Here is a 13,625-nt window from a genome sequence, read left to right on the forward strand (position 1 = left end):
AACAGGAAGGAAGTGCTCAAGGGGGAAAGAGAGAAACTGGCAGGTTTCTGAGAGTCAGAGCTAGGAGAGATCTCTTGAGGGAAGATACCTTCTGTCTCCCTGTCTTTAGTGAGTTAAGGACTATATGCTTGCCAATACTGAGCTGCACAAGTTTGGAATGACTTTGGGGAAGATACTCTAAATAAATTTAATGAGGTGTTTGACCAGAAGATCTCTGAGCAGTTTGTGTCTAGCAAAGAGATAGGAACAGGACTATGCCCTCTCATGTGTGGTTGCTGTTTTGTGGGTGCTATTCCCTTTCTGTGCAGTTAGATGAGGGATGGGCAGGGAGTGGGCAGTGCCTTGGTTTTTGTCCCAACTCGTTGACCAGCTGTCCCAGCAAAAGGACTGGTGAAGATTAATTCCTCCCTGGAGGAAGAGAAATGCAGGAGGCCGATTACAACTCTTGACTCTCAGTCTGGTTCCTCCCTGGCTCCTGGATGGCTCAGCTAGATGCTAATCCTTACTTGGAGTGCTGGTAAGATTACAAGCTACCACTAATGTTGCCTCTTCCTGATTGGGTGGCTTGCTCCCTTCCTCTCTTCCACCCTACTCTCAAATGTCATGAGTAGATGAACATTGTGAGCTGAATCTTGAATAACTTTCTGCAGCTGATCAGCACCATGACTAACTGGGTGGAATGTGTGCTTTTAGCATCACCATCAAGGAGCCATGCACAGCAAGGGGCTGTTACTGTATTTTCCAAAATGGTTTTGATCAAGGGAAGGTTATAAATGGAAAGATATATATATATATAATCTACTTCCTGAGTGCTTCTGTGCTTTGGCCTCTAATTAAATCAGCACAGAAGCTTGATTTAATCAAACAAGTCTGAGTTAATGTGAATGCTTTTTAGGAAGCAACTGTCAATAATAAAAATAATGAAAGTGAATTTTAACATGCAAAAATGCATCTCATGTAATTTAGATCTTGAATTGGATGATTCTTCTAATGGAAAAATCCCAAACATAACCCAGTCTACTACAAAAAGGCAAAATTAAGACTAAGTAAAGAGATTCGGTGTCATACTATAGTAACTGAATTGAAAAAAGCTAAATCTAAAATGTCTAAGCCAAAATCAAGTATATTCTAAGTAGCTTGACCTAAACATGAAAGGAAAACCAAAACAAAACCATAAACCAACAAGGAAAGTTGCTTCCAGTCATAAAAGTGACTTTTATGTATGTATGTATTTTAACTTGTGTGTGTATATATATAAAACAGCTATACAATAATAATACAACATATATATTGCAATGTTACACATTGAAAATAAACATCTTTCTTATTAATGATATTTTATCCTTAAAGTTATACAGTACTAGATTCTGCCATCCTTACTTCATAAGGATGAAATCAATAGAACCAATCACTGAAGATGGTTTTATTCCACATGAGTAAGGGTGCCAGAATGCAGCTTCAAGTAATTTATTTGATTTTGAGTTCTGTAGATATTTTTTTATATAACGCCATAGGTATCTGTGATGCTGTACAGACAAACAAGTGACTTTCTCTGCTCCAAGGAGTTTAATAACTAAATGTGATAGATCAAGGGATGACATTACAAAGAGGGGTTGGGGAGGCGCATGGGAGGAATGCTTCATATGTCTGTAGATTTTATTAACAAATGTGATTTATTTAACACTTTATGACAAATTTAAATTCAAAACAAAAGTACTAAAACATATAAAATGTTAAAGATATAGCAACAAAAATATTATTCTGAAAATACCAAAAAACCTCTGTGCTTTCAGCATTGTTCTTTCAAATACTGTTCTTCTTCACTAGAAACCTGTCAGCTGCAAAGCTTCCACATTTTTAGGTCCCATTCAGTTAAAAATCCATTATCAATGTCTTTAAAACATGTGAAAACCTTGAATAGCCATGTAGCCACAGAGCACTCACTGTAAGTACCTAGAAATAAGAAATTCAATTTGTTTGTTTTAGTTTAAGGGCCAAATCCTCAGCTCGTGCAAAATGGTGTAACTTCATTTCCTATAGCTATGTACAGAAGCTGATGATCTTGTCCAAGTCCACAGTCACTGCAAATTATTTTGTTATACATCCATACAGTGGAATATTATATCTCTTAATTGTTCTATTATAATTCTTTATTACAGGGAACACTACTTTTAAAATGTATATTTATACATGATAATATGCTGGTCTCTCTATTTAAGAATATCTAACTCTGAATATTTAAAAGAAAACTAGGAGTCAAATTCTGGCACTACATGAAAGAAATGGCCTCTAAAGTGCAGACACATAAGGTGAAGAAATCACACTGTTTCCTGCCTGTAGTCTGGCCAGCAGGAACCATGGAGCACATGTAAGTTAGTCCTACCAGGGATACAGGGCATTATGTAGAAGGGCCAATGCTGGGTTAGGGGACATAAGTGCATGAACATGTGAACTATACTGATCTATAGACCCCTCTCTGGAATGTTCCTTTGTGGTTCCCGCTGATGCTGTGATTTATGGGAGAATGGAAGGAATTGGGTAGCCAGTTGTGCCCCATAGTTCTTTGTGTGGGTTTCCTTGCAGTCTGCAGTGTGTGGAACCTGCCAGAATTTGGCTCCAAAACTGTATTTGGGACTGGATCTTTCTCCAGTCAGTGGCAAAAATTCCACTATTTCAATGGTCTAGAATCAAGACCTTAGTATACATCCCTAATAAAGACAGAGTATTTAGCTGTGAACAAACCACTGATGTGATATATTAACTTAGTAGGACTTTTGCAGTGCAGAAATTGAAAAGATTTTCACCTCCCAACCCTCCAAGGTAGAATAATTACCACATTTTCTACTGTGAGCTACAGTTTTAAAATGTTAGATTTAGAACTGCAATGACTTGACAGTGTCTATTTAATAAACACCTGAAGTAAAACATTAGCTAAGTTCTGGATCCCAAATATAACTCTCAATGACACTTCTTTAGCAAATGCATAGTTATATTTTTAACTGCTAGCATGGTCTCTGTACAAGTGGGTTTGATCAGAATCTCAGGAAGTAAAAATCCAAAATGGCCAGTGTCACGCAGCTCAAATGCAAATGCATAGGGGATCCCATTTTTGTAGGCCCAGTCCATAGAACTACCAGAGCTCACATCTGGGGAAGGAAAAAAAGGTATCATGATTTGTTTGTCCTGTTGAAAGAAATATACTGTTACCATCATATTGTACTTCAGACTCTTAGTGAGTACTTACAACTCAGGGCCTTATCCTCCAAGGTGCTGAGCACTCTCATCTCCCAGAGAAGTTCATGGGCATCCAATATCTCATGGAAGGGACTTAGCATCATATATGATTTAGGCCCGCAGTTAACGTGGGAAAAATCTAATAATTATCTTTTACATAAAAAGACTTTCACACCAGGAAAGTTTTTTTCTCTCCATTCTCTTTCTCCTACCTCATTTACTGAACCCCTATAGTGTGCTCACTGCTGTACAGAGCTTCAAGGACGATGCTGTCCCTGTCCCCAGGTGATTACAATCTAAGGCCTCAGCCCTGCAAAAGTGTCCATCTATGCAGACTCTTTCTTTGCATGGTCCAATTGACTTCAATTGGACTCTTCATGTATGTAACAACACGTTGCAGGATCAGGGCCTAAGAAGACAAAGTAGACTAAACTTTTCCATTAATTTTTTTTTTCAAAAATCATTTCCATCCCTTCTCTATTTTCCATGGTTTTCTTCGTGCATAATAACATTTGCAGGGATGGTGGTTAACACTGATAAATCTCACAGAAGAACTGTGTTCCTCATACTTTTTCCTTGCCTCTATATTTAATTATCACATATACTTAGATAAAGATTATCTTTTATAGCCTATTTTCTTCGACATGATCCTAACCGTTAAGTCCCAATGCTATACTTGTGATGTGGCAAAAGACTGTATGGTTATAACACAAGCTTATCACTCTGCTGAAGGACTAAGCACAAAGAGAAAGTGAGTTGTGAGGAAAGGTGAAAAATGCTTTACTGAGCACATTTGTATCAGTAGCAGAGGAAATAAAGAAAACTATCTTGCTATGTTTATAAAATGCCGTTTTAAGCCTGTCCTAACTGAGCAAATTCAGTCTTAAAATGGTTATCAAATCACAGGGTCCTAGTGAAAAGTTTATAGGGTGTTATAGAAAACTATTTAACTTTGCCCTTACTAACCTCCCAAGAGAGCTCAGCTGACAAACACTGTTAGCTAAAACCCAAGCTTTAAAGATCCTTTGCCCTTGGGGGAAGAATAAGCATTTAAATTCAATATTTTTTTTTAAAGATGATTTCCAAATACAGGTGTGCTTGCTATTATTTATTCTCAATGAGAAACTGGGATATTCTAAATCCAGCTTTTAAAAAGACCACCTCAGTTTCTGAATGAACATCATGTGCAGTGATATCTCAATTACAAGGGGAGAGAGGGAGAGCATGTAAATTCATAATTTACTATGAATTATTTTTCTCTCAGTCTCAAGATTTAACTGTTAAATATCCAGTTTTGAAGTTTTCTATTGATCTTTGTGTATGCTAAAATTTACTGCAGCTTCTTGGATATGTTCCTTGTGTCTTTTCTTTTCTCTTTAGAAACTGTTGCATTTATCTCTGCCATTGCAGATAGATTTAATCAGTTACACCTTCCCCTCTGCCTTCCTCACCTGCCACAATTTGATCAAAGTTCATTTTAGATAAGATTTGCTTTCTTTGTTATAGTACAGGCTGTCCTATATACCACATTTAGGTCAAAGTAACAAATCAGTTTATGAGAGAAACTTACACAAAGTGCTAGAAGCAGGGCCATATCTGTATCTTATACCATAAGCGGACTGAAGAGCATTAACAGCATTATAAGCTGCAGATTCCTGTGTATGGGAGGAAAAAATAAATACTTTAGACTTCACATTAATTTCTGTAATAGGATTGGAACTTCAACTACAGAACACTTACTCCTAATGCAATACTAGGTGGGATGAGCCTCCTAATGTAATACTAGGTTTTATGATCATGTGGAGCCTAAGTTACCATATTTTCAGGAGAGCTGGCAGTTTTTCAAAGAGACAATATTAAAGACACAACAGCTTGCTATCTCACTGTGAAGGAAATATAACAAGAGGCCAATATGGCTGCATCAGGAACTTTTGGATGACCTAAAAATCAAAACAGAACCTTGCAAAAAGTGGATAGGTGGACAAATTGCTAAGGATAAGAATAAAACAATATTCATTAACAGAAGCAAATCAGAAAGGCTTTGGCACCAGTACTGTAAGTTACACCTAGCAAGGGACACAAAAAGCATTAAGAAAAGGTCCTATAAATATGTTAAGAGCAATAGAAAGATGAAAGAAAGTGTAGGTCCACTACTTTCCAGGGAAGGAGAGAGAATAATAAGATGACACCAAGAAGGCTGAGGTGTTTGAAGCAAAATAGGCATTAGTCTTCTATACAAAAATTAAGTGTGAACAGATGCTTAACACAATTAATATTAACAACAAGGGGGAAGGAATACAAGCTTGAATAGGGAAAGAACTTGATAATGAATATTTAGATAAGTTAGATGTATTCACATTGGCAGGGCCTGCTGAAATTCGTCCTAGGGTATTTAAGGAATTAGCTGAAGCAATCTCAGAACCATTATATTCAAGAACTTATGAAGGACTCATGAAGTCCCGAGGACTGGAGAAAGTTGCTATATTTGCCTATCTTTAAAAAGGGGAACAAAGAGGATCCAGGGAATTACAGACTAGGCAGCCTAACTTCGATACTTGGAAAGATACTTGGACAAATTGTTAAACAGTCAGTTTATAAGCATCTAGAGGATAATAAGGTGATAAGAAATTGCCTACCTAGATTTGTCAATATCATGCCAAACCAACCTCCTTTCCTTCTTTGTTGGGATTTCTGGCCTAATGGATGGGGGGCAGGGGGAAAGCTGTAGATGTGATCATCTTGATTTTAGTAAAGCTTTAGACACAGTCCATCATAAGCAAACTAGGGAATGCTGTCTAGATGAAATTGCTATAAAGTGGGTGCATGATTGGTGGAAAATGTGCACTGAAAGAATTGTTATCAGGGTCATATAGGGAGGAGGGGTACTGGAGGGTTTCTCTTGGGTCTAGTGCCTACTCAATAGTTTCATTAATGACTTGGATGATGGAGGGGGTGGTATGTGTAACAGAGTGCTGGGCAACAACAGCTTTACTATAACTCTGATCACTGGATCATCAATTAAATTGTCCTGGAGTAAATGGGAGGGGAAAAGCTGTGCCTAACTGATAGATTCGAGGTGGACTATAAAGGGCTTTAAGACTAATTAACCCATGAGCCCATAAAGTATAAAAGGCACAGGAAAGTAGTGCTTGTGGGGAAGAGAGACACTGGAAAGCTTTTGAGAAGCAGAGACAGGAAAGAGCCTCAGGGAGAGTGCCCTTTTGTCTCTCCACTCCTTGGCTGAGGGAGCTAAGAATTATGTACTTGTAAATACTGAGCTGTGCAAGTTTGTAATGGGGAACACTGTAAATAAATAGCACAAGGTATTTGTCCAGAAGGTCTCTGAGCAGGCTGTGGCTAGAAAACAGACTGGAGTAGGATAAGATGCTGTTACACTGCAGACTTGTCCGGGATCTGAACTGGTGCAAGGGTTAGATGGCTTAGACAATGTAGGAGACCTGGCAATCATAGGTGCTGGAACTAGGAGTGTAGGGAGTGCTGCAGCACCTCCTGACTCAAAGTAGTTTCCATTCTATACATGGTTTACAATTTGGTTCAATGGCTCAGAGCATCCCCCACTATATAAATTGTTTCAGCAACCCTGCTGGCAATGGTGACGAGACAGCAATAGAAGATGCAGAAGACTCTCTAAAGTTTCCAGCAGTCACACCATCTGGACAGGCAGATGTTGCTCACCTGGCAGGAAGAGCTGGAAAAGAGTCTGCAGGGCTTTATATGAGAGCAATCAGGCACAGGGACTGGGTCTGTATAAAATGGGTCCTATGGACAGCCCAAGTGCACTCCTGGGCACCTTTGAGAGGGTGGCTATGGGTGCAGGCTGGGACAGAAAGTTGGACACTGTGGCTAGCCTCCCTCCACTGTGATTGGGGAAGCCCCCAAGTGGCCTATGTGGCTCTAAATGACAAGCAGGCATAAAATTACAAGGTGGTTACAGGTGGCTACGAGGTGGTTACAGATTAGACAAACACCTGTCAAGGATGGTCAAGGCTAACTTGGTCCTGCCTCTGCAAAGGGGGGTTCACTAGATGACCTGTTGGGTGCCCTTCCAACCCTACATTTTTATGATTCTACAATTTAATGGATGAACACATTTTTGACAGCAAAATGATTTTTGTTTGCAGCAGTGTTGTTGTAGCCATGTTGGTCCCAAAATATCAAGGAGACAAGGTGAGTGAGGTAATATGTTTTATTAGACCAACTTCTGTTGGTAAAAGAAGCAACCTTTTGAACTGCTTTTCAGGTGTGGGAAAGGTATTCAGAGTCTCACAGCTAAATACACGGTGGGACAGATTGTTTTGCATGAATAGCTAACACACATTAGAAGACCGTTCAAGTAACACCTCTGCAGTCAGAGGACAAAAAAGTGGAGTTAGTGAGTTATTAATTGTTGTAATAAACCATAAATCCAGTGTCTTTATTAGCTGTATGATTTTTAGTGTCTACCAAAGTTACGAACTGAAGCTTTGGGGCTGATCTTTTGAAGGTGTTGTGCAGGTTTTGTGAAAAGTGTTTACCCATGGATGGTAGGTTGTTTTTGTCTATTATGTTTGTGAGTTCATTTTTGAGGGTATAGTGATTGTCTGTCTGGTTTCACCCACATATTTATTATTGGGGTATTTAGTGCACTGGATGAGAGATGCCACATGTTGTGATAGGCATGTGTAGGACCCATGGATCTTGAAGGGTGTGTTGATTATTGTATCAGTGGAGAGGTCTACATGTTTTTGCATCTGTTATAGCAGGGTCTGGTACTGCTTTGTTTTTGTGGATTCTGGACTGTGGGGAGTTGTTGGAAGGCCAGAAAATGGGAAGACTTACTTCAGGATGTGTTCTCCAAAGACCTTGGGTTGTAATTCTTTATTGATACTCCATATGGGTTTCAATGTTACATTTTTTTTTTTGTCCAACAAGTAGGGTTGTAGAAAATTCATTTTGGATGGGGCATGGAGCTGTATGTAGCTTTTCACTGGAGCGGAAACTACTTTTTATCCTAGAAGAAATTCCAGTACACTAATGTAGAATCCCGCAAGTGGTCTTTTTTTGGTTTATAGTTGCCTCTGTTGGTTTGTAGTGGAAGAACTGTGCTGCAAGAGGTTCCCAGCCTGTGCTTTTTTCTCTCCCAGCCCCATAAGGGAGAGAGAATGCATGGAACTAGGAAATGAAGCTAATGCTATAATGAGCTCCTGTGGGAAATTCAACAGGTTTGGAGGTGGGAGTGATCCTGTGTAGACTGGCCATTTCCCAGCTCTGCTCCTGCCCAACCACTTACCCCAAAATAGAGACTCCCAGCTACATGCCATTCTTTGAGATCTATGAAAAGGGGTGGGGCTGCCACTTGGGCCTATTTCTCCTATGATATTGCTTGGAATCCACCATCTGAAATACATGTAGGGGAGTGGAAAAATGCTATGATTTCATATGGGTGACCTGCCACTGAGGAATAATCTTACAACATCACACCAGCATGTATGTCATGGAAGGGAGAAAATATTGATAATTGATATTCAATTTCAAGGTTCCAAAAACCCGTATATCAAATAATGGTCAAACAAACAAACAAACAAAAAACCCTGTTGAAAACATTTTGGAGAAATTCTTTTGCAATATTATTTCAAAAGAAGGATAATATTGTACTGATTCCTGTTCAGATGTGGCAACTGAGTGAAGGTCCATGGTAAATGACCATAATATGCTTCCAATATAAAGGAAACAAACACCTGGATGTAGTGAGTGCACAGTTCTCAGGCTACCAGCAATGTGTTCACTCCATCTGTTTGTGCCACATATAGAGAAGGAAGGGAACAATTTTGAAATGCTTCATATGCTATATAGGTCTGATCCAGAATGATGCTGAGCAATCAAAATTCCAAGCATGTTTCAAGAGCAGGCCCTGAGAACTTGCAATATTAGCAGATTTCAGCAAAGGGAGCTGCGAATACTGAAACAAAGGATTATATAGAAAAAATATGACTAGTAAATTAAACTTTAAATAAAACACCCTTCAGATTGAAATAACTGGTGCAGACATTTACCAAACAATAACTGAAGTCCAGCTTCCCTTTAAAGATCTTAACATAACAGGTTTCAGTTGAAACTTAATAAGGGAGTTGTCTAAATTAGAGCCAAATATCTATGCACGTTGTTACCAATATACTGCACTCCAGTTTCAAAGCATCACTGAATAATTTATCACTTTAACTGAAACAACAGCACAGTAGTGTGTAGTGAACTGGACAGAAGCATCTTTGCTTTCTGCTCAGGAATAATTAAGGACCCTGTTTACACTAAATGTTCCTAACCCCTCATGCATGTGGAGGCCCCTGGAACAGCTTTCACTTGCTGACCAACCTCAACACATGAAATCCATCTGGACGAATAAAGTGTTTTCAGTCAACCACAGGTGAGAGATAAATGAGATGGAAGCTTCATTATAATTCTGCTTTCCACCTCAGCACAGCTATTCACAAAAGTTCAAGTGAGCTGAAATCTTACCATATTTTATTATGGTAGATATTTTAAATATTGAAAATCAATACATCTTGAAGCTAAACTAGCAATGGATGGCCATTTCCAACAGTTGACAAGAAGGTGTGAGTAACAGTAGGGGGAAAATTAGCATGGAGTTTGTCAACTGTTGGAAATGGGCCATCCTGATTATCACTACAAAAGTTTTTTTTTCTCCTGCTGATGATAACCCACCTTAATTGATTACTCTCATTACAGTTGGTATGGCAACACTCTTTTTTCATGTTCTCTGTGTATATGTATCTTCCTACTGTATTTTCCACTGCATGCATTTGATGAAGTGGATTTTAGCCCACAAAAGCTTATGCTCAGATAAATTTGTTAGTCTCTAAGGTGCCACAAGTACTCCTCATTCTTTTTGCTGATACAGACTAACATGGCCACCATTCTGAAATCTGTTACCAACAGCTTGACTCTTCCATTTCACTATGCTTCTCTCCTATGTTTACTGCTTGTGTTGAACTAGCCCATCAATACAAAAGTACTTTTTGTTTGTTTCCTCTTCCAAAAAAACATTCAGGGAGCTAGTGAGATTGAAATGCAAACAGATGTAAAGGCCAGGATGTCAGTGGAACATTAATAAAGTTTATTTTGATTGCTTTATATTTAAAAGCCATAATTATCCAGAGATGTTGGCTTCTAATTGCTAAAAGTGTCTTTGGCTGCTTTTTCAGGTATCTGCTCCACTTAACCTGCCACTGGCTCTTAAAGGGTCTGATCCCAGGTCCAGTGAAGTCAATGGAAAGGCTTCCACTGATCCAATGAATAAACCCATAACTGTTAAACCGACTTCCTCTAATTTAAATGCTACAGACGGGAAGGGTAGAGAGTGGGCCATAGACTGGAAGAAGAATCCAGATGATTAAAGCAAGATGCATTAAAGATTTACTGATGTGTAAAAGCCTTCACTTTAAGATTCTTCCTCAAGAATTAATTTCTTGACCCACTGCCTGCTTCTGTCTTTGCCTGCTACTTTCTCATTTCATTCCAGATGTGTCCATAAGGATATTCTGCAATTTTCTTCTTGGCATTGGAAGACCAGTTCTTCCTAATGCCATATCTTCTCCTTCTGCTGTCTTGCCAGTTCTTGAAGGTAGGTTTGCTTTCTCTGTTCTCCAGATGAAATATCAGAGTTTCATGTTCTTGATCTAATGGTAGTGACTACTTCACTTGGGTGGAACTCCCTCTAGACCCTACTCTCCCTTCATGGAATCAACAGACAATTCATTCACTATCAGGAATTACTTACTGATACATTGCAAATTAAATGTTTGGTCATCCTGCAACTCCTTATAATCCTCATTTTTAGCTGTTCTGGCTTCTTGAATCACTCATAGTTTGCTCCACTTCCCAAGCATGACATCAGACACAGGAAATTTTCAGGAGTTGGAGCAATTAAGTCTTAATAGAAATAGTGTCAGGAAAGATCTTTTGCTTGTCCTAATGCCTCCTCCCCACCAAAAAAAAAAAAAAAAAAAATGCTGCTGAGCCCCTCGATCCATACTCCAGATACATGCAACTAAGAGAATTCAGTTTGTACTGTATTATGATGGAAGAGGGCTAAAACCTAAGTGAAGCTGGTGAGTATGATACCGTCCTACATTCAGGATAAAAGTTAGGAGCTGTTAAGCTCCTTTTTGGAGTAAGATAGCTGAAATAATAGGAGCCACAATCCAAAAAAGAGGCATAGTGAAAGGCTGGTCAGAAACTGAGCTATGTGAGTGGAGGGAGTTTTGTGGAGTACTAAATGCAAATACAGCAGGTGGGTATTATTTGGTGGAGGGGTTTGTGTCTGTGGACAGAAGCAGACCTCAAGAGAAGCACCAGTAATGTGGCCTTGAGAGAAAGTCAAGAGGGAGAGATCTTTGGGCAGTGCTGGCTGAAAAGATGCTTGGTACTGTAAGCAAAAAAACTGTCCCCTCTTTAATTTTATACAAAGTCTGGGAAACTGGACTTTTTAGAAAAGCTTGATAAATAAACAGGATTGCATGAAAAACCCCTGACTCCATCATCAATTTCTCCTAAAGGAAACAACCCACAAGACCTTAAATATTGGCTGATTGCTCAGATCAAAGGGGGTAACAGTATTAGCTCAGTGAGCTGCAATATTAGGGGTTAGAAGCTTTATTTCTGGATGAAATGTAATAGTTACTAGGTTTCTATATTATTAATAAGTTCAAACTTTAAAATATCAAATCTTTTTTATGCCAAGTATTTATACCTCTTCAGTTCTTTCAAACATATAGAGATAGACTTTCAGCTAAGTGCATGGGGATTTAGTAACAGCTTCCATTAATATTTAATAGTTTACGATAACACTAATTAAAACTCCACTTATTAGCCTATAAATTACTTTATAGAGATTGATGGAAGAAACTATCCCATTCTAAGTGGGTCACCATTAATTCAATTAGAATAAAGGTTACATAACTGGTATAAGACTGTAAATAGAGCTGAAATAAATATGGCTAAATATGACGTATTAGAGAACCAGGTCTGTTTTCTAAACAATAACAGAAATAGCATAGAAGGGTGTGTAATCTTCAAGAACTATTGCACTTACCACACAGCTGAAATTTGGAATTGTTGCATACTTGTAAGAGTATGGATACAGCAACATCTGAGCATATGCATGAAAAGACAGATAGGCTTTTATTTGTTTCCGGCGTTTGCGAAGAAAGTGAGCTACAGCCTTTACTTCAGGCTCAGACTCGGGAAAGGGACCACAGTACGTATCATCACATGGGTGAAAGGAAGCCCCCTCATCTACACATTGAAAAAGAAAAATAGCAATGAATATTCACAAATCGCATGTAACGGTCCAATTCTGGCTTATCTTGTGCTTATGGAGATGCCTAAAAAACAGCACACAAATTGCCATCCTACTTCTGAAAACACAGAGAACCTGCTACCTGAAAAGAATGAATGGAAGCAAACAGCCAAGAAATCAGTGGAACAGAATGAATTTTTATCCACTAGGCATATATCCTTGCCACAAAGATGATACAGGCCTCCCCCAGGAAACTGGAATTGCAACTGGCACATAGCAATACATTGAACAATTCAGAACTTCCATTCTTCATGGCAAACTGAATTTCCCTGTTTACAGTAGGATTATAAGGATCTAGGATCTTATGAGATTACCCTGTTTACTATTGGAGATATGTCTATTTTCATGATTCATTTAATGCTGTAACTGGAGATGAAATATCAAGAAAGTGCAAAGTCTTTGGGACTCTGGAAAATAGCTATTTCTTGTAGCTGTAATATTTGAAAAGATGTTTAGACAGGATGCTATTGAGACTTAGATGACTTGGTGGCCATCTGCTTTGCAGGGAGCAAACCAACTGCCCTCACCATAACCACTGCATACCCACGTTTGCTTAAGTATAGCTATCTTTTCAAATCCCAGCTCATGATCTTAGAGCTATATTCATTTTTGAATCTGCAGTTGGGGCTGGTAGTTTTTTTTTCATCACTTCTGTAAGTGCCACCCCATTTTAGGGTATTAAGCTGAGTAGCTCTCAGCGGTGGCTCCAGGCACCGGTGCTCCAAGCGCGTGCCTGGGGAGGCAAGCCATGGGGGGTGCCCTGTCTGCTGTGCTTGGGGCGGCAAAAAAACTAGAGCCGCCCCTCATAACTATTGCTATTATATTTCATGTTATTAAGGATTCCTGCAAAGCCTGGTTTCCTTCCACTTAAAGTGAAAGACACTTATCACACAAAAGAAATTTATGAAAAAAGTACTTAAGACCCTGGCAGTAGCAAGGAATATGGTAGTCATAGTGTTATTGCTCTGCAGCTCTCTGTTAAAATGTGCAGTTGTCATGTGAAAACACTTCATTT

General features: G+C 38.9%; 1 protein-coding gene across 1 annotated transcript in view; it reads right to left on the reverse strand.

Moving 5' to 3' along the window:
• Positions 1-2,872: 2,872 nt before the first annotated feature.
• CPA6 (carboxypeptidase A6) overlaps positions 2,873-13,625 on the reverse strand; it is a 118,660-nt gene continuing 107,907 nt past the window's right edge. The window contains exons 9-11 of the mRNA XM_032804995.2: positions 12,344-12,546; positions 4,805-4,889; positions 2,873-3,146 (exon numbers count right to left, since the gene is read on the reverse strand). Of these exons, the coding sequence (XP_032660886.1) occupies positions 2,959-3,146; positions 4,805-4,889; positions 12,344-12,546 (476 nt within the window). The 3' untranslated portion in view covers positions 2,873-2,958. The remainder of the gene's footprint in view (positions 3,147-4,804; positions 4,890-12,343; positions 12,547-13,625) is intronic.

The sequence above is a fragment of the Chelonoidis abingdonii genome, chromosome 2, assembly GCF_003597395.2.
Source record: "Chelonoidis abingdonii isolate Lonesome George chromosome 2, CheloAbing_2.0, whole genome shotgun sequence".
NCBI lineage: Eukaryota > Metazoa > Chordata > Testudines > Testudinidae > Chelonoidis > Chelonoidis abingdonii.